Source organism: Manis javanica, chromosome 10, assembly GCF_040802235.1.
Source record: "Manis javanica isolate MJ-LG chromosome 10, MJ_LKY, whole genome shotgun sequence".
In the NCBI taxonomy this organism is placed as follows: domain Eukaryota; kingdom Metazoa; phylum Chordata; class Mammalia; order Pholidota; family Manidae; genus Manis; species Manis javanica.
In genome coordinates, this window is record NC_133165.1 from 68,722,594 (window position 1) to 68,744,420 (window position 21,827).

General features: G+C 41.2%; 1 protein-coding gene across 2 annotated transcripts in view; it reads left to right on the forward strand.

The window, feature by feature from the left end:
* The first annotated feature begins 1,793 nt into the window (after window positions 1-1,793).
* Window positions 1,794-21,827, forward strand: part of LGR5 (leucine rich repeat containing G protein-coupled receptor 5) — a 123,341-nt gene continuing 103,307 nt past the window's right edge. For both annotated transcript variants that reach the window (XM_017668884.3, XM_017668885.3), the window contains exon 1: window positions 1,794-2,005. In XM_017668884.3, the coding sequence (XP_017524373.2) occupies window positions 1,794-2,005 (212 nt within the window). The remainder of the gene's footprint in view (window positions 2,006-21,827) is intronic.

A 21,827-nucleotide genomic window follows, 5' to 3' on the forward strand; every position in this document is an offset into this window, starting at 1 on the left:
TAGAACACATTCTACAGAGATAGAAGGATGGTTGTGAGAAGCAAAAGTAACACGGGAATAAGCAAAAGGATGGTAATGGATGTGGTGTGCATATGGACAAGTGACAGGCACAGGAGGCCAGGATTGGGAACTGTACAGATGATATTCAGAGACCAGGGTGAACTCAGTTTTCAGCAGCCACTGTCGAATTTTCCAAAATCTCTGAGCCACGTACTCTTTACTTACAAAATGAGAAAGACATAGTCTATAAACCTTTGCCACTCTCTCCCTGCAACTACTCCAGAGATTCACAAACTTGCTAATAATGGGAAAGCACCCAAGAAAAGAGCATGCCCAGAACACTGATTTAGGTCCAGGAATCTGCATACTTTTAGAAGTTTCACAGGTGATCAGCCAGGTTTGGGAATCATTCCTTAAAGGAGGGTAAATATACCTAACACAAAAAAGAAAAAATTCAGAAGTTTATATGGGAAAATCAGCAAGGCAGGCTAAGAGGCAAAAGACTAAGGAAGGCCTCAGCTGGCAGAAGGGTTCTCTGCCTTCCTGAAGCAAGAAGCCATTGTGTGCCAGAATGAAAAGTGTGCGTTTTTGTGAGTTGATGTGGCAGCTTTGGGCTGTCACCTCCTTTAGTCACTGTTTCAGGTCTGGGGATGTTAACTTGTTCCTCACTGAGGCCTTCTCTCCAAGAAGGCCCTGGGTCCTCTCCTCCTCCAGCAGTCACTGTAGCACACTTTCTGAAGTATGCAAAGAACAAGCATTTTGCAGTGGGGAGAGGCAGAGGTTTTCAGGGTTGACTGCCTCTTGTCTGGGTGGGACTGCACTAGAGAACCTTGGGACACGCAGGAAGAAAAGGCTTCCCTACTGTCCAGCTTGGTTTTACTCAATGTGACTTCCAAGGGATCCTCAAACACTTTGAAAAATAATCATTTAGACTCCTCACCCCATGAGTTAGGAATGCAGCACTGGAGGGCTTGCTCAGAGCTGCATTTATTTAAAGATTAACTTAACACTCTGACTGTAGGGCGAAAGCGAGCCAGACAGTGCGGTGTTAAGAATTAAAAAGCCACCTATCGTTCTCCTGGGGACGCCTACCTCCTTGCCCAGATAACGTTACTATTTTCCGGGATTGGATTAGTCTTTTTTTCAAGCACGCCATCCATTTGAAGTGGACTTGGAGGGAGCGTGCCGCATCCTTCAGTCCCCGCGGGTCTGTCTGTGTCCCCCTGAAGCGGGTCCCTTCGGCTTTCGGACGCCAGGACGCGGGATTGGAGGTGTGGGGCGGGGGCTGCTCCTCACGGGGGGCTAGGTCCGGAATCCGCCCCCCGAGGCAAAGCGCGAGCACTAAGAACTCGCCCGCCCCTCGCGCAGCCAGCCGCCTCCCACCGCGAACTCGGCGAAGGAGGGAGGGGGCCGCGGGAGGGAAAGAAGTGGGGCCGGGCGGGGGGCCGGGAAGCCGGGAGGCGCTGACGTCACTGGGCGCGCAATTCGGGCTGGAGCGCTTTAAAACACAGGCGTGCGAGCGGAGATGCTGCTCCACACCGAGCAGGCCGCGGGCAGCAGCGCGGCTCACTGTTCCTGCAGCGGCCACAGCCAGCGCCGCTCCGCAGGCCCGCGTGGCTGCAGCGGGCCCGGCGCGGCCCCGCGGCGCTTCTCCTCCGCGACTCGCCGGGGGGCAGGAGCGCGGCGCCCCGCGCTGCAGAAGCCCACCGGGCAGCGTCCCGCGCGCCACCGTCCGCGGCCATCCGGAAGCTCTTCTCCGACCTCGTGCTGCTCGCGGCCCCCTCCCGGGCACCATGGACACATCCACTGTCGCCGCGCTCCTGTCCTTGCCTGTCCTGCTGCAGCTGGCGACCGAGGCCGGCTCGCCGAGGCCGGGCGCGCTCCTTCGGGGGTGCCCCGCGCGCTGTCAGTGCGAGCCCGATGGCAGGATGCTGCTCAAGGTGGACTGCTCGGACCTGGGGCTCTCGGAGCTGCCCTCCAACCTCAGTGTCTTCACCTCCTACCTGTAAGTGCTCCCCAATCCTCTCCGCGAAAGGGGCAAGCGGGGGAGGGAAGCCAGCCCAAGACCAGGCTGGGCGCTCGTCGGTTCCGTCTGCTCTGGATGGGGCGAGCGGGTCTACCCAGCGCATCTTGACCAGATGTTTGGGCCCCGCGGAAATGCACGTGTCTCGAGACTGGCACGACAGCAATTTCTGGGCCCGCAGGAAAACGGCTTCAAGTGCAGCCCAGGGTTCGTAGGCTCGCGGTTCAGCTGCAGGCAGGTCGCAGGGCGAATTGCCCCGAGGGCAGGCATTTGCCTGCCGTGCGGCCTGTGTGCCCCTGAGCCTGGAACCCAGGGCCGGGCTGCCGGGTCCGCGCCTGTCCCCGCCTCCGCTCCGCGCCCAGTCTCGTTCCATGAAGAGATGGGCTGTAAAAAGTTTCCCCAAACGAGAGCTCCAGCTTGTCCAGCTCCGGGGGAACTTACTCTGCATCCTTTGCACAGTCGCTAGGTCTAACCTTTTTCTTTTCTTTCTTTATTCGTCGTCGTCTTTTTTTTTTTTTTTAAATGAAGTGATTAAAATGTGGCAACCACAAACCCCGATTAGAGCTGCCAGAACGTTATCTTTACCTTTGGCTGCCCGAGCCGCCCTTTGAAGTGCCCGCGGCCGCGGTGTAATCTTTAACCATCTCCTCCTCCCGGGGAGGTAAAGGGAAGTGGGCCGTAGGCGGCGGGCGGGCGAACTGCGGCGCAGGCACCGAGGAGAGACCTGCAGCAGTCCGTCATCCCCTAGGGATCCGCCCAGCCCGTCTCCCCTCACCGTAGCCTCCAAAGCCCCAGCCATGGCTCATTTCAGAATATTGTCCCGGGACAGCCCAAGCCCGGAGGGTAACAGGTGACTGGGCTGAGGTGACCCAGGAGGAACCCTATTCTCGGGACCAAGGTGACTACGCCCCCTCCCCGGAGAGCCTGGGGCTCAGGTCCTCAGGCAGAGAGACCAGGGTCGCGGCTACTTCGGAAAAGGCGCACTCGTGACCTAAGATGACATGTTTAGGTTTAAATTCGAGGCACTGCGGGGTGCCCACCCCAAACCCAAGCGATCCCAGTTTCGGCTTCTCTGATGTACCTTGGCAGGAGTGAGTTAGGATGTTTGTGAACTCGTTCTTTCCTCGGTTTCGTTGTTTTGTGGAGGGGGGAAAAAAACATAAAAAGGCTTGCACAACGCTTTCCACCAGACAGTCGTTCTTTTTCTAGAGACAGAGTGAGGAAGAAAAAAATTTTTTTTACTTGCTTTAATATTGTGTTGAAAGAAAGGGGACCATCTGCTAGATTTTAGTATTAGTAGATGGCAGCCCCTTCCTCAACCTACCGTAAAAGTATTTTCTTTTTCTTTTCCTGAAAGGATTACAAAATTATCCGTATTTCTGTATTTCCCCACCAGGTTTTTCTTCAATGGTACTCATTGCATGCGGTGGTGATATTTTCACAGTGATAAATCTGCTCTCCTAAATGATCATTCTCTAAGAATTCACATTTCCTCCTCCTAAACAGCTGTCTGTACTACCAAGTGAAATTGGTAGTGTACTACCAATACTCATCTCCAAGCTCTCTCGCTTAACTGCGAAACTCAGTGTTTCGAGAATCGTGTGTTTTTCTGAATAGTGAATTTCTGAGAGCAGTTTGGCAATTGCACTTAAAGAACCGAGAAACTATTCTGACCCATCCTTCCCATCTTCCCTGGAAGAATGGACTATATATACAACGGAAATGTGCAGTCCCCTGAAACACTTACCTAACTGTTTACATCATACACTTGTTATAAAACATGTTTAAGAATACATAACATAAACTTATGAATAGCGTCAGGATGCTTTTTTCTCCCACCTGAAGGAACAAACATTTGTTAGGCTTCTGTTACTAAAAGTTGGCATTAAATGCTGTTTCAAATTATTTCCCACATACTTCAAATTCATTTAACTGCATCCTCCATACGCTCAGGAGATCTTACCTATCTATCATATCAATAGATAACCCCTTGGAGTGGAGATTCGATTAGAAAGTTAATTGTCATCTTTTACTCATGAAATTTACTGACGGTCTGTACCCTGGCCCGAGGGGAAATTTTCTCAGTGTCCTATAAAATGTTAAATTCAGAGTGTCTGTGTAAAGTGTCACAGTAAATGTTAAACATTTGCTTCTAATGGTTAACATGAGTTCAGGCAGTATGAGTGCTAAGTGTAGAAATCAGTCCTTAAGTAAATAACTGAACCGATGGATGTTCTTCGTACTGTGCAATTTCAGAATTTTGTCTCCTTATAGAACACAAAATGCCAGGGGCCATGGAATCCCTTCCTTCCTGGATTGAGGGGCTTGGGATCTGGGGGCGTTGGGAGGGTTTTTTGGTTTTGGGGGATTTTTTTGACCACCACAGGTACAGTGTGTAAACATTAAGGGTAGATGGCGCCCTCTTTTGGTTACACCTAGAATTATCTGACCGTTTCTGCCTTCATTTGGGTGCACATACCTGAAAGAGGAATTTATTTGCTCATACTCTAATAAATAAGCATGTGTTTTACTGGCTTTCTTATTTTAAGAAATAACTACCCTTTGCTCTTGAAAGGAAACACTGAGTTCCAGCCACACTCCACTGTGGCCCAGGGGTAATTAAGCTTTGATGGGAAAGTTGCAGAGCGCAGACTAATACGGGAAAAGGCCAGACTGCTATCTTTTATTGTTTGTAGTAGGTTATCACCATTTATTTGAGTCAAAATGTTATCTCTTAATCTTCCTTCCCTCCCCACAAAAGAACAAGCATTTAATTTCTTCAAACAGATTGATGGTGGCAAGTTCCAGGTGTACACATCTGGCAAATAGATTTGCCACAATCTGATAGCTGGCATGTCAGATTTGGAGGTAAAGAAAGTTTCCTAAATCTCTTCATAGAAGGCTAGAGCTATTTATGTGCAGTTTTATAATCTTTCTTCCCCCAGAAAAGCTAAATCTTAAGCCAGTCCAACATTAATATTAACTCTTCTTACTGTGTTCCCCAGTAGATCTATAATTGGGCCACTGAACATGGTGGAAACATTGGAAAATCTCAGTCTTAATCTCTCTCTCTCTCTCTCTCTCTCTCTCTCTCTCTCTCTCTCTCTCTTTCCCCATAATGGGCTCCTATTTTACAAAAAGAGCTAATAAAGCTCACTCAGCAGAAAATAAGGAAAATACCAATAAAAGCAGGCAATAATTGTTTACAACATTTAGCACATCTCAATCTACCAGTAATGATCTGTCAGAAACAAAGCAGCTCTAGCATCTAATCTTATTTTAAAGAAGTTGTTTTAATGCATCAAATGTGGACATTTTTGCTAATGGGGTCTTAAAAGTAAGCTCCCTTCTGCTACTTTGTTGTGTCTTTCATCCATTTAGTGTTTCATTCAGATAGAAAACTAAATCATAATGAATATCCTAATATAGTATAATACTTCTCTTTATTGAGCTAGAACAGCCATTTTGTTTTTAAATGAAAACTAAGTTTTCCCCTGATGTTGCTTAAAGACATGAAAATTTCATCCACAAGCAAATTTATGTCACATGAACCAAAGGAACAAGGAGAAAGAATTTTCTAATTTTATGTAGTTGGTTACTTTTCCATATGTAACTTTGTAACAAAATTTAATTCTACACATAATTAGTAAAACTGGTATTAATAAGAGCTGATTAAAAACCCTCAATTATAACTAATTGAGTCTGGCCCTGGTGTCATACATGTGTTTTAAGCATTTAAAATGCAGTTTCAAAATTAAAGAATATTTTTAGAATCTTCTTTCAAAATGGTTTAATATATTTCGGCTTCCCTTCAAGCAAAGAAAATTATTTTAAATAAAGGAAAATGTTTGCACTTAGAAATGGTTACAAAAGCCTTTACTGTTATAACAGTCTTTAAATTTAGATCAGTTGCAAAATTTATAGTTTGCTCTACAACCTACTTTCAAAATTAGTTTAAAATATATGATGTCAATTGCTTTCCTGCATTTCAATGAAGTTCTTTCTTTTTCTCCAGGATTCCCAAGGTTTTTTTAGTAGTGTTTTTGTTATGGGAGCAATTACTGAAACTTATTGACTATTTTAGTCTGAGTGAATATTTTTAAAGTACTGGTTCTGATTCAAACAATTTTATGGTATAGATTTAGGATAAATATTTTACTGAATATGTTCAACATGTGCATGGCAGAATTTATGTGACAAAAATGAATTTTTACATATAATAAACACGATATTCAATCAGATCTTCGATCTTTTTTCTCCCAAAGCCTTTTCTTCAAAGTAAAGGAGTTCGGAGTTCAGATAATCAACAAAAGGTAGCAATCACAAATGATTTGGAAGACTGAAATAAAAAAATAACCTTTGTAGTTAAATAAAATTACTTTTTGATAATAGAAACTTCCAACTTGTATGTGTTTAAAGAAGTTCGGAAACACAAAACTTGTCTATGATTTCTCATAGCTAAGTTTTTTATCTGAACTATTTGATTGTTTTTAATTTCCAAAACATATAACTGTGACAGGCATAGAAACAATATCCAAGTAGACAATTAACCCAATAAAGCTATCATAAAATTAAAAGCATTGCAGTATGCTTGTAGTTTTATAACTGATACCTAATATCTACCTACCTTAGTAAAGGGTTTTTTTATTTCTTCTACTTGTACATTTAAGTCATTTTGCTGACAATTGAAGTATGTTTCCAATTAATCCAATCATAGCCAGTAAGATAGAAATGAAAAACAGTAGGGAGCTCTGCAATGAACAATTTTGTGGAGTAATTTTTTGGTTTTGCTCAGTTATTTATATAAATTTAGAATAATGCTAAATGGCACATTTCCTTGTAAACACCCCACATATGTATATTTCTGGTAAACTGGATTCTTCATGAGAATGCAGATTCCTTCCTATGAGATTCAACCTCCTCACTCTTGCTGCACTGTTTTCCCTTAGAAAGTTTCATTTTTTAGTAGAAGATGACTCCAACCGGCATTAAGGCCATAGTTAATATATTACATACCAAAGAAAACAAGCTGATCATTGAGTCCTGTTGTATTTTTGATGTACCTTAGTAGAATTTCATTTGTTAAATCAACCCATAAGTTCCAATCTACTATAACTCTTCTATTCCCAGATCTGTCAGCTTTTTTTAATTGCAGTATAGTTGATATACAATATTATATTGGTTTCAAGTATACAACACGGTGGTTCAACTGTTACACACATTATTAAATCCTCACCTTAGCTAGTGCAGTTGCTTTCTGTCAACATGGAAAGATGTTATAGAACCACTGGCTGTATTATCCATGGTGTACCACCCTCCCTATGACCAACTTACTTTATGACTGAGATTTTGGGGCTCTTGTATCACCCTCACCCTCTCCACCAAACCACTACAACCTTTCTCCCATAATAACCACCAATCACTTCTCAGTATCTCTGAATCTACTGCTGTTTTGTTCATTTTGTTTTGTTTTGTTGTTAGATTCTACATGTAAGTGAAATCATATGGTCTTTGTCTTTCTCCACCTGTCTTATTTCACTTAGTAAAATGCCCTCTAAATCAATCCATTTTGTCACAAATGGCAGGATTTTTCTTTATGTGGCTGAATAATATTCCATTGTATATATGCACAACCTCTTCTTTATCTACTCATCTATTGATGGACACTTTGGTTGCTTCCACATCTTGGCTATTGTAAATAAGGTAGAGATAAATGTAGAAGTGCATGTATCTTTTTTGAATCAGGGATTTTGTTTTTTGGGGGTAAATTCCTGGAAAGGGAATTTCTGGGTTGTATGGTATTTCTATTTTTAGTTTTTTGAGAAACCTCCATACTGCTTTCCAACATGGTAACACCAATTGACATTCCCACATGGTAACACCAATTGACATTCCCACCATTGGTGTAGGTGGGTTCCCTTTTCTCCACATCTTTGCCAGCACTTGTATTTCTTGTCTTTTGGATAGTGGCCCTTCTAACTGGCATGAGGTGACATCTCATTGTAGTTTTGATTTGCATTTCCCTGATGATTAGTGATATGGAACATCTTTTCATGAGCTTGTTGGCCATTCATATTTCTTCTTTGGAGAATAATAGGGTTGTTTGTTTTTTGGGGTGTTGATTTATATGAATGTTTTATATACTTTGGATGTTAACCCCTTATCAGATATGTCATTTACAGATATATTCTCCCATACTGTGGGTTGCCTTTTTGTTCTGTTGATGGTGTCTTTTGCTATACAGAAGCTTTTTAGTTTGGTGTAGTCCCTTTTATTCATTTTTTATTTAGTTTCCCTTGCCCAGGGAGATGTGTCCAGAAAAAAATTGCTCATGAGTATGTTCAAGATATTTTTGCCAAGTTTTCTTCTACAAGTTTTATGGTTTCATGTTTTACATTTAGGTCTTTGATCCATTTTGATTACTTTTGCATATAGGGTTAGACAGTAATCCAATTTTATTCTCTTACATGTAGCTGTCCAACACCATGTACTGAAGAGACTCTCTTTTCTCCATTGTATATTCATGACTCCTTTATCATATATTAATTGACCAAATAAGCACGAGTTTATATCTGGGCTCTCTATTCTGTTCCATTCAGCTATGGGTCTTTTCTTGTTCCAGGTCCATACTGTTTTGATTACTGTAGTTTTGTAGTATAGCATGAAACCGGGGAGCATAATACACCCAGCTTTGTTCTTCTTAAGATTGCTTTAGCTATTTGGAGTTTTTTGTGGTTTCATAGAATTTTAGGATTACTTTCTATAATTCATTGAAAAATGCTGTTGGTGTTTTGATAGAGATTGTATTGAATTTACATATTGCTTTGGCAGGATGGCCATTTTGCCAAATACATCGTCTTTTTAATCCACATTTCTATTCAGTCATTACAGACACCAACTACACGCTTGGTTTCACCCAGGGAACTCATTATCTATGGGAAAAGGCTATAGACATTTCATAGGCTATGAGGTGGTATTTTTCATAATTCAAAATTAATTTTGTTCTCCATAAGCTGCATGGTAGGAAGGAGGCCCATTCTTGAAATTCTGGCATTTTCCCCACCTCTTCCAATTAATCTATTTGTTACTTTGGTTGAGGTCAATGAAAATGCCTTATTTGAAACTGATAGGTAGAAGAACACTAGTCATTTGATCTCAAGAAATGGAATTATGTTTCTAATGGTGATGCTGAAAGACTATTAACAAGGAGTTAACATTAGCAGGGAAACTGTCGATGCTTCATAAAGATCACTCCTGCCTCAGTGCCCTCATGTATTAGCCCTGTTCTCAGTGCTTAAGTGTGGACTGGAAAAACTGAGATTCACTTTGACAGTATGCAAAGGAACCAACCCATTTCCATGAGGCCATCTTCCTTAAACTCAGGTGGAGTAACACTCCAGGCTGAAACGATGAGCTCTTTCCTTTAGGATTTATCCTGCTCACTAGACTGGAGCTCCTCCCAAGTAAAAAATTTTTCAACGTTATATCCCAAGTGACCATACCAGTGCCTGACACTTAAGGGCTGTTCAATAAATATTTATAATGTTGAATTGAATAGAATTGATTGCACCAGCTGTTGAAATCCCAGTGGCTAAAAGGGGTCAGAGAAAAATAAATGAGAACTATTTGTCTGCAAGTAACAACACGAATCTACAGGTATCCCTCAATTATGGCCCAGTCCCACTTGAAATACAATTAACTAATATTCAGCTGAAATGATGCAATGAGTATTTTATTTTAACAAACACACCAGGATTTATATATCATAATTACTTTTTTATTTAATGACAATAATAATAACAGCTGGCATTATGTTGTTCTTCCTGGGTGCCAGGCATCCAAACAAGTACTTTACTCAATCATATGCCCCACAGCAACCTTTTAAGACAGGTACTATTATCATCCCTAACTTGGGGGCCTGTCAGCTTATTCCAAGGATATTTCCATTGCTCAAGACATTTTTTAACCTCTTTGAAATATTCTTCAAAGTTTGTATACCAGAAACACAAGAAAACCAGCCTTCTAATTTATAGTTATGCCTCATAGTAATTGTAATTGGTGTTGAAATATTTCAGATACATTCTTCTTTTCGGGAACACAATTAATGAAGCTCTAATAAGAGAAATATTTCTTCAAGGAATCCCGGAAAATGCAGCTTTTTACTTTTCAATAAAATGATTTACATAGTTTAGGGCCAATATTTTAAGTTTAGTAGATATCTGTTCATCTCTCCATTTTCTTACTACCACAGAAAGACTTTCTCTTGTCCCAAGTCAGAGATAAATTGTGGTAGCTGCCCAGGTTTTATAAAGCGATCAATTATATAAGTATATATTATACTAAGAACTTCCAATTCAAAAATAAAATTTATCTTTTTTTTCTATGACTAGATCTATGTGTCAAATAAATTAGTTGAATTCTTTGGAACTATTTTTCAATTCAGAGAGACGTGAACTTTCTTAATTGGCCAATTTTATGTGAGTTTATATTCACCTTTAAAACGAATAAGATGAATTGATATGACAAAGTTTGCCATACTGTCATTTATTTGATTCAGAATGAAGAATTATGTCAAAGTTTTATCTACTTGTCTATCTGTCTATCTGTAAACTATTCATGGTTTAATAATTAGACCAGTGATAGACTTCTGTGTAAAGCAGAAATCTGGGTAAGGCAGAAAAATGTCCCCTCCTTCAAACAAAGAAGAACTTATCTTGAACTATCCATTTAATTTCTTCAGTCCTTCAGTTCATTTGCTGCTATAAAACTAATATGTGTTAATTATTTATTATATTGCAAAGTCAATTTGAAAAATCAGCAGCTGACAAGTTAATTCTAAATTATATTTGGTGTAAAGAATATAATTTTTTTACAGTCAATGCAAGAATCAATGTTTAGAAAATGTAAACTCTGTTGGGATATGAGCTCTAAAATCTCTTAAAACAGTACTCTCAACTCTAGTTTTCCATTAATATCAGTTAATTTTAAATTATTCAGCAATTCCTAATTTTCAAGTGTGTCGTTTTTAATATCTGCACATTTTTTTTTCCAAATTCATTTTATCCTTCATGCCTTCACAAAGAGTTCTGTTTCATCCTTTAACAAAGGGCTCTGGTGGTTAAAGGTAAAGCAAAGTTAGGCTCACATTAACACACACAGAGCAACACACCAGTAAGAGACAGTTTCCTGTGTGCCACTTGCTCAGTGGAAATGATACAAAACATGTACATGGCATGGCAGTGAAGTACCAACCCTTTCTGGGGAGAGATGGAGGAGCTGGCTGTGTGAAGGCACCTTCAGCTCCGTTCGGAAGCTGAAATGCAGAAGACAGCTGTCCTGGCAAAGATAGCAGCCCAACTCCAGCTGAGAATGTGTGCACCTAGCTGACCTTCCTCTCCAGCCTGCCCGCTGACACTGAGTTTTCCTCAAGTGGTCCCTTGTCAGCCTAGCCTTTTCCCCCAGTGTTGCTCATCTTTCACAACTGGAAGCCAAGTGTTTCAAACTGTTACTCAATTTTGTGGCCAAATTCCTTTATTTTCTCCTTTTTCTCCCTTATACACACACACACTTGATGGCTAAGCTTGCAAGCATGCCTTCCTTTCCAAAGTCTACACTAAGAAGAGAACCTAAGATTTTTTTATGATTCACTAAAAAGCTAGTAAATATTTTTGTGCTTCTTTTTTCTTGATTAAGTAGAGTGGAGATCTCTGCAAAAGATGTCTATTTGCAAAAATACCCTTCCTTTGATCAAAAAAGCCACAAAAGTGTAATTCTCAGGAAAGCAGAAAACTACACATGATCTCAAGTGGAAAAAATATAAAGAATTTGCTGAATTTTAATCTTGGTACATAACAAAGATATTATTCTAAAGTTGGTTGGTTAATGTGGGCTGTGTTAGACCTTTCATTGTGTTGTATTTGGGTTTAGCCAATGTTATTTTAATGAGTTTATTGGTTCAATACACAAAACACCACATGGTGCTTAAAGTTTTTAGGTTATAAATTTTCTTGTGAGGCACTTACTTGAAGGAACTCTGTTACATAATCAACTGGTCTTTAAATCTATCAGCACAAAATAATCGTTCACTTGAATATATATACCATGAGAATTATTTGATTATAAAAACCAAATAAAAATTTCCATGAAGGGAATTACATTCCTTAATCATCTATTTTGTATATATATTGAGACTGTGGCAATAAACATGTATTTCACAATGTTTGTTGAGTGAATCTTCAGAATGAGTTCGTATCTGCTGGTGAAGATGAATTAAAGAAATCCTCCTCCTTATTTTCTCTTCATATTTCCTGTTTCAAAGGGACCCTTAGCAGAAATGTCTGCATTTGCCCAGAGACCTACTCTATAATTGCTAAGAGGGTCAGCCTTTCAAGAGAGTGAAGCCTTTAAAAAGTAGCAAGGGAGGTGGAAAGGCTAAGTGAGGAAATCTGCTACCCAAGAAACAGTGCGGGCAGAACTGAGAGACTGAGACCTCCAGACGGCACCCGGACCAAGCTGGTACACTGCTCCTGCGTCTCCCCCAGCCCTTGCTTCTAGATAGTGTCAGAGGAGGATTGGACGATGCCTTTCCTTATCTCAGGCACTTCCCCCCAGGGCTTCAAATAGAAGGGATGTTTAGAAAGAAGAGTCTTTGGGATTAACGTGTCAATGCGAAGTGCAACCGAAACTGGGGTCTTTGATTTTCACTTGGAGAAGCCAGTAACTGTCCCCGTGGTGGGGGACCTTAGCTCACAGAGCGCCCATTCCTCAGCAGCTGCTCTTCTCTGCGGCGGGTGCAGCAGAGCACAGGATGAAGTTCATGATCTTTTTTCCATGAGTCTTCAAGCTTGGGTAGCAAAAGGAAATCCCAGTTAAACCAGATTCTCCCAGGGTGTAAGCATATCTCATTTGAAGATCTCAAAAGTTTCAGCAACATGATTAACTGACAGCAAGTATCCACCTTCCACCTTACAGCTGCTGGCCTTGCAGCAGAAGTCCGCGTCCCCAGGGTCTTAGAATGCTGAGAAGTGTTAGGTGGATACGATCTGGGCCTGAATGACTATTACACAGTAATTTGAGCCCCCTTTTGCCTTAGTTGCAGAAACTGCAGAGAGCATAGTTAATTGTGTACTGGGAAAGGAAAGGCTGATTTTGATAAATTTATGTTAGGTATAATAAAACCAATTCAGAGCTTGAGCTAATAGCCTACTACATTGAAAGTAAATTTTACTGTAAAGAACTAAAAGGATAATCTTTTACCCACAATTTACCAGAATGACTAAGCTGTATACCTAAGGTCACATTACACAGTACAAGACTGAAATTTAATCATGATTGTTAGAGCATTACCCTAATTGCCCAAATAAACTGAATTAAATTTACTGAGATGGGTTGCAGGGTTTTGATGAGTCAAAGCTGTCTACTCAGGGGATTTAGAATGGAAAGAACCTTGGAGGTCACCTAATCCAACACCTTCTTTTGACAGAGGATGAAATTCATGCTCATAGAGGTAAATGACATTCCCAAAACCACATCACTGGCAAAGATGGCATTGCACCCCAGGTCTGAGAACCCCAGTGGGGTGCCCTCCTCACCTTCTTGCTCCAATGTCGGACTCTCAAATGAGTACTAAAACTCCCAGTTACTTTTCTACATGTTGCCAAATATCCTGTTGCCTATGCATGTTATATATATTCATATCTAGGTATTTGCCTGAATTTTACTAAACCTTACCTTTTTTGGGGCCCTTTATAGATACATATAAAGATTATCACCTAAAAATCTGCAAAGCAGATAGAAACAATCAGATTTAGTTGGAAGAATAATTTCCCAAATTTCTGTTCATAGTAGTCACACACGGGTTCATTATAACTTAAACATCATTTGGGACCTACTTTGACCAAATTTAGGTCGCCTTCACACCCCTCTTATCAGTTGCCTTTCTCCCCCAGCACAGAAACTGCATTAGGTCAGGCTTGCCACACCTTTCACCTGGACAACTCTAGCAGCTTCTATCTTGATCTGCACACACACATTCCCTACCACCCCACTAGTTTGTCCAAGGTGCAACTCTGGTCCTGTGTCTCTCATATTCAATCCTTGGATGGTTTGCTATGGCATTCATGATAAAGTTTAACTCTTCAGCTTATCCCACAAAGTCAATTTCTCTTGCCTCCTTCCCCACCTGCAACCCTGCTGCCCAGCCCACCTCCTGGGCCCCCCATGCTGTCTTCTCTCCAGTCATATCAAACTACATCCTACAATTTCCAGGATTCATGCCTCCAGGTGCTCACATGTGTTGGGCTCTGCTTGGAATGCCTTTCTTCTTTTTCATATGACTGACTTCTCTGAGTCTTTCCATACTCAGTTCAAGCATCACCTCCTCTGGAAAGCTATCTGTGCTTTTAGGAACCTGCCTGGTGCTCCCATGTCACGTAGAGCCCACTTCTGTCAGAGCACTCACCATGCTCAATCACCATAGTTAATCTACTCATCTGTTTTCACTACTGGACTGTATATATATCTTTTCAGTTGTGAATGTTTTGAATCAAAGAATAAAGGAGTCTCCCTGGGATTTGGATCAGAACACAGAATCCCTGTGTATTAGTCATGATTTTCATTTTCCATATTTGAAAGGGCTTTACCCTCCAGGGTCTAGTTAACTCCTGGAGAGAGCAACTGCCTTGCAAATGCACCTTTCATAAGCAAAGCAGCCAGTCCAGAGCCCACACACCCCCCTTCACCTTCCTGACCTGCTCTTGCAGGAGTCTTGCGCTTCCCTGCCTGTCATCCCAAGGCCAGGTACCAGATAACCTGAACAGCCCCTTCCCAGAGCCCACCGAAATGATTCAAACCAGCCAGTTCTAAGCCTGCTTCCCCTGTCCATTCCTTCCCATGGAAACCACAATAAAAGCTCTTGCCTATGCTTCCCCCTCGCGCCCCCACCCCACCCCTTTCACCCAATTGACCCAGGTGCTCTTCTGTGCCGCCCTGCATGGCCTGAGGTGCCCCCTACTCTTAGACCTGTGAGCAGCCAACGTTCTTTTCACCAGCAATTGCCTCCTGATTTATGGGCCATACCTGAAGAACATTTAAACCTACAGTTCTAAACACCCCCTGCCCACGCCTGCCCGTGCCTGGGCAACTTCAAGAGTTCATAGCCAGGGCACCCTTGAGGGAGAGTCAGCAACATTTTCTGTCTCTAGAGGGCGCTCTCCTGTTCCCCTCAACTCCTCAGGACTCACACGGTGTCCACACTCAGGATATAAAGTGCCATTTTTCTGGCCATCAAATATGTAACAGAGTGAGACAAGCTGATGTCCTCTCTGGTATAACCTTATAATGTGGTGACAAAGAGGTCCTTTCCTCCAAACTGGGCAGGCTGCACTGTTTGTAAACTCCCAAGAAAAAAAAAAAAAAAGAAAATCAAAAAGTGTTTTTAATACTTGTATGCCCAATTTCTCACTTGACCTTCATAAAAACAGAATATGGTTGTAATTAATCCCTATTTTAGAAAAATGAGAGCATCTTTCAACAAAGATCATGGCCCAATCTCAAGAAACCTTAGCATGTTAGTCTGAGTCTCAGTTTTCTCATCTACAAAATGGCAATAAAATGACATCTGCCTCACCGGATGGCTGTGAAGATTGATAAGATGATGCAGGTAAAGCACTTTGCCTCGTACCGCCTGTGTGGAGCGCGCATTAGACATTAGATGGCATTGTTTTCATTAGTGATGATGTTACAGCTGATAAAACACTAAACCCGTGCTTTTTGAATACACAGTGTTGCCTTTTATTGTTATTCCCCAAAGTAGTTAAATTACTTGCCCTAAAACTTTACAGGTGTAAACATAATTTTCATTAAACCAGATTTTTTTAATGTTAGAAGGAAGAAGAGAACAGCAGTGGGGTGCCTACAAGACAAAAGACTAGGGGAAGTGAGAAGGGGGAGCTTCAGATGAACAGTGCCTCACCCAGCACCTGTGGAATTAAAAAGATCCTAACTTTCATCTCTGATCCTTGGTATCAAATAGAAAAAAAAAGAGTCTGTGTATTGCATGGAGTTTCGTATTTTCATATAGGTATAGAGCATTGTGTAAACACTGCACAGATCTCCAGGGTGGCTGGTAACTGAGCGAAGGGTTTGTCATAGATTATGGGCCAGTGGCCCAATGTTAGGTGTCCACTCCTCAGCCGTGATTCAATATGTGAACAGCCCACAATCTGTGGTCCTGGGCTGGTGTTTTTTTTTTGTTTTTTTTTTTGTTTTTTGGTGTCTGTTGTGATGTTTTGATTATTTCTTCTTCGTTTCTGATTTTATGTGTGTACACTTTTTTTATTAAGGTATTATTGATATACACTCTTATGAAGGTTTCACATGAAAAACAATGTGGTTAGTACATTCACCCATATTATCAAGTCCCCCCCCCATACCCCATTGCAGTCACTGTCCATCAGTGTAGTAAGATGCTGGCACTGTTTTTATCCTCTCATTTAGCATGTGATTCACCCCCATGGGTTTTCCTGAGTATATAGGAAAAATTCAGTTTGTTAACTTCTTGGGCTCTTAGAAACTCTAATCTCAGCAGTTGACTAGCTGGAGCAGCAGGCAAGAGATAATGGATTTGGGGGACTGAGCCAGCAGAGGGAATCCCACCTTTTCTCAGAGCCCAAGGTGCACTCATGAAAAACACCAACTAAAAATATAATTCCTTTCTTTGGGAAAAATACAGATTTAAAGCAGAAGCTTATGACATCCTGCAAATACATTCAAAAGTTGGATTTTCATGAGGAATTTCAGTAACTGTCTCTGATAAAGCAATTGGTTCAACACAGTTGAGGAGGGCTCTTTGCAGTGAGTGATGACAGTGGGGCTAAAATTATTTCCTTGGAATAATAGATACCAATGATTTGAATCTGGGGCACGGGAGAGGGGAGATGGGATTCAAAGTTAAATAGGGGGTCAAAGTACCACTTGAATTTGTATTGGATGAGAATCCTCTGGCACTGGCCCCCATGTGCCCCAGCAGAGAGGTGAGATGAGCGGGTGGTTATCGGGCCAGACAGCCTTTTCATTCTGCTGGAGGACCCTGTGGCCCATCTCTGCGGATTCCCTGCAGAAGAGGCAAAGCTGTTTCTCCCACGACCAATGAAATCAAGAGAGCAGATCTGAAAAGGGTAAGGGAAATGTCCCCCATAGAAAGACTTTTATATCTTACTACATGTGAAAAGATGATTCTGGAATTCCCAGGTGCCTACTGAGTAACTAAAGGAGGAAGCTGAATTATTTTACAGGCCTAAAACCAAACCTGAAGAAACTTTCAGGCAGACATCTATTTTGTGCTATCCAGCCACACAGACTGGAGAAGTGGGGTCTATCAGCACAGTTTATTAAGCAGTTTAAACAATCACTAAGCCAAGAGGGATGAGAAGGCAGCCAAAGTCAAACAGTATCAAATGAAGAGTCAGAAGGGTCCCTTTCAGGCAAAACGAAGTTCTCCAGGCATAAAGAGGGTAAGAGAGACTCTCCAGAGGAGGCTGTGGCAAATAGGAAAAGAATTTAAAAAGTGTCAAGGACTCAAAGAGGAGGTGAACTACAGAACAGAAAGAAGACTGAGGCAAGAGGACACCTGCCAAGCGTGGCGGCACCCCTGTCTCTGCTGTGGGACTGGCTTACCGAGGAGTAGGGTCCAGGCCTTCAAGGGGTCTGTACTCACACTCATACACACACACACAGAGGTGGGGTGTGGGCACATCTCTGCATCTCTACCTGGGAAAAAATGGAAGCTCATTTTGGAGACAACCTCAAAACCTCTAAATACATGTATCCCCCCTATCCATAGGACGATCAAGCAACTGACACACTCCTGGGAACTGGGAAATAATTAACACTATGGAGCAGTGAAACAAAACTGAAAAATTCAGGAGACAAGTACACTAGATTACAAAACCTAGATCTGTGGTTCTCAAACTTGTCTGCAGTTAGCTCCACCTGGGACCTGACGTTAACCCTCTTAAGGCCCAGATCACACGCCAAACCACCTGAGTCAGAATCCCTGAGGACACCAGCATGACTTTTCTCTCCCCAAGGCAAACTCAACATGCAGTCAAGTTTTGAGAATCACTGAGCCAGTCTAGCTACCCGCTGTAACACACACACACACACACACACACACACACACACACACACACACTAATCAGCCACTGAATCTCTGGCAAGATGTGTAACCTCCTTGCCTCAGTTTTCACATCTGTAAAATGAGAGAGGTGAGCACGCTCTGGGGTCTCTCCTAATTTGATAGTTCTATGAATCTATCAGCTTGACATTTGCAGGTATTGAAATGGGGCAGGTGTAGCAGGGTCGTAGAAAAGGGGGAGGTTTCTACACACCCACACCCATTTTGTGCCACAAATCTGGGAGCATTGTGTACTCTCCTGCAGTGAACATTACTTAAAGTGACTTTATTTGCTTTACAGTTTAGAGGGCCTCTGTAGGTAGCCTCAGGAGCCCATTCATTTCATTAACATTAAATCAACAGGCAGACCTTCTTTCTGCCTCTCTCCAGCAGGATTAATGGATTTTGGCATGATTTGTGCATCTATCAGCACAACCTCGTGCTGAGAAAGCTAGCAGGCTTGACTAATTCCCAGCAGTGCTAACTTCATAAACTTACTTTAAGCTTTTAACTTTGACTGAAGATTAAAGGTAATGACTTCACGCTGTTACATTTGAATGCGTGATACGATGCATAAAAAGCTACACAAAAATGACAAACTATTTGATAAATTAGCCACATATATATATTTGTCTATGTGCATGTATAGGTTTTATGTTTATGAAAATACTCAATTCTATGTATGTCAAAAAGGTTCCTGTAAAACCCTGAGAGTGATTCATGTAATAAGTAATCTACACTAAGTAGTGGAGTATTGACAGAAGCATATGTAAAGTGTAAGCACTCAAATATCACAAATATGCTACGAGAAGGCCCAGTTTTGCGTGAAGCTGTAGCACGATGGACTGTTGCATATGAATAATTTTCTAAGATGCAAAGTGATGCTGCTCTACGAGACCAGTTGTTATCACCTGTAAAGAATCCCACATAGGACTATGCTTACATTTTTTTTCTCCCAGAGTCCGAAATTAAATTCTCAATTCAGAGAAGTCTGCGCGAAGAAAGGAAAGAAAAGGGAAAAAATACAATATTTCCAGTCCATCTGACAGGACTACATAAAAAGCTTTTGATCAAAGGGTCTTAAGTACACTTTACTGGTGTGACCAACAACATTTTTATCCCTTTATTAGATTTATTTTCTTCTGAAAACTGCAGTGACCGGGGTATGGTTTGTGAAAGAAAGCTGGCAGCGTTGTGTTCTTTGATTCCTAATTAACACCTTCAGTCTCAAAAGAGAACCAACAGAAATACCATAAAATGTTGCAGCTGCATTGTGATTCCGCTTGGTTGGTTCGTTAAAAGTCGACTGGGCATCGGCAGCTGCAATAAAGGGAAAGCTCAATGGATGTTTTGTATTGTGCCCACTGAAGTGAAAGAAGGCAACCATTTTATTTTCCAAATGGGCAGCTGCACAAGGAGGTTTAAATGGAGCTAAATACAAGATTTACTGTTAATTTATAGTAAAGAAAGAAAGAAAATAAGACCTAACTCTCAAGTTTTTACAGTCACATAGAACCTTCGGTGAGAAATTATTAAGGACAATAATTCTGGAGCATTTTAGCAATTTGGGGAATCTGGCAGCAAGACATGGCATTCCCAGTTAAAATCGAAACAGCCTTTTTGAAAGAGCTAAGTAAGCAAAAGCTTTAGAAATTGACATTTCCACTTTGAAAGGTAAATGTATATCTTTCCTGTCTTCGATAATGAAACCCCCTCATCCCACTTTATTGAAACCCTGAAATTTGTTCAGATTGGAATTGAGTAAGATTCCACACACACACCCCCACCTCACTTTTTTTTAAGAGCACGGAGTTGAATTTTGCCTTGGGTGAGGGAATAAAAGAGGCATTTAACTCTGGTCAGATAAATCTCACATTCAAAAATGCAATTAAGGAAATATGTAAATCTAGATGTTTCATCAAATGCTAGCTAAGGGGTTACTAGTTCTTTCTGAACACAATGACTGAACTAAAGAACTTTAGTATGTGTGTAAGAACCATTGTCCAAGCCACAGTCCTTGTTGGAAACAGAGTCCGGCCTGGCCGTGGGAAATACCTACATATTTGACACAGGCCCTATTTCTGAGAGAAAGGGGATGGACAAGAAAGTATGGTGATTTTACTGTTGCATTCTAATCAGCCATGATCTGCCTAATTTGCTTTGATCAGGAAGATAAACTAATTTTTCTATGGGCTGGATAAAAGTAATTAGCAAGCCAAAGCTTTCAAGTTATTTCAAAAGAGCTAAAGTAAAGAGGATCAGAAATTGTAACAGTGGGAGCTAAATACATCTTTTCGGCTCATCTGAGAGCATTGTTAGTTCAAAATAGAATACTGACACAGGAGAGGAACCCCGCTAAAGATAGTTTCATGGGCTGTGTGCAACCATTGTAAATCCTGGGATCTACAATGCTATGTAACGAAACAGAATTATCAAGGGGTGATTTATAACGGGTGTCTGCTCATCTAGCCCTGTTCTTTTGTAAAGACACCTTTACCTTCATGTGAAAAGGTACGATTTTTGTCTAGTCCTAAATATTGTTGGTTTTCCCAGAAGCTCTTCATTTAAGTTGTTATATTTAAACTCTTAGGATAGTTGGATGTGTTTGTTTGAATCCTACACCACTGCTCCTCTAAAACACACAGGCACAGCCAGTTTGGGATTCTACAAACTGGGTCTGAGATCAAATTGAAAAAGGTAATCAGGAACCTGACTCTCCAGATGCTTATATTTCACAGCCTGGTTCACCAGTGTTTGTGCCAGTTACCAACTTCAGTAATGCTGCATCCTCCTCCCAGTTTTGTTTTGTTTTCTAAACACCCAAACACATGTAGTTATTAGATGAGAAGGAAAGATTTGGGGATGTGAAATTTTGTTTCCTCAAAAAAATTTCTATCTAAAGTTACTTTTTTTCTTGTGGATATGACCTTTGCATTACTTCCTTTTCCAAGCTGTTGTACTAGATACAGTATCTGTAACCCTACTGTAAACTTAATTGCTTTTTTGGCTACTAATCTCCTTTGCTAGTGTTCTGAGACACCAAAGTGTACATTTCATGTCAGACTCAATGTGTTTTATTAAATAAGTGAATCTTTTAACAGGATCACTGTGAGATTGGAGCTCACCAGATTTCAAGGTTATATAGAAACTATTGTTGCAGAATAATTCTAAAGGAAGTTAGGAAAAAAGACCACTATTCTACCTTGCTTTTACTGTTATTCAAAATAATTTTATTTGTCTTTCTCATGTTTTTCTCCTCTTGTTGGAAAGCTGCAGTCAACAAATATTTTAACTCCTTATCGTTGTTTTAAAAGTTATTAGTGTAAAAGCAGTGTTTAAAAACACAAATAAATCCATTTTCACTTCGTTGCTAATTGTCATAAAGTCTGCAAAAGATGGCAGCTATTAGGAATAAGAATTCAATCTGTGGCTGTGGAGGAGGTCTTTAAGAGCGACAACTTCATGTTTCTGCATATTCCTTCATTCATTCATTCATTCATAAAATTAATGCTTATCGGTTGCTTACTTTGTGTTAGATACTATGGGTATATAGCAGTGCAGGAGATGGCCGTGATCCCTGCCTTTGCAGAGGAGACAGACATAAAGCAAATGCTTATCTTAGTGTGTACC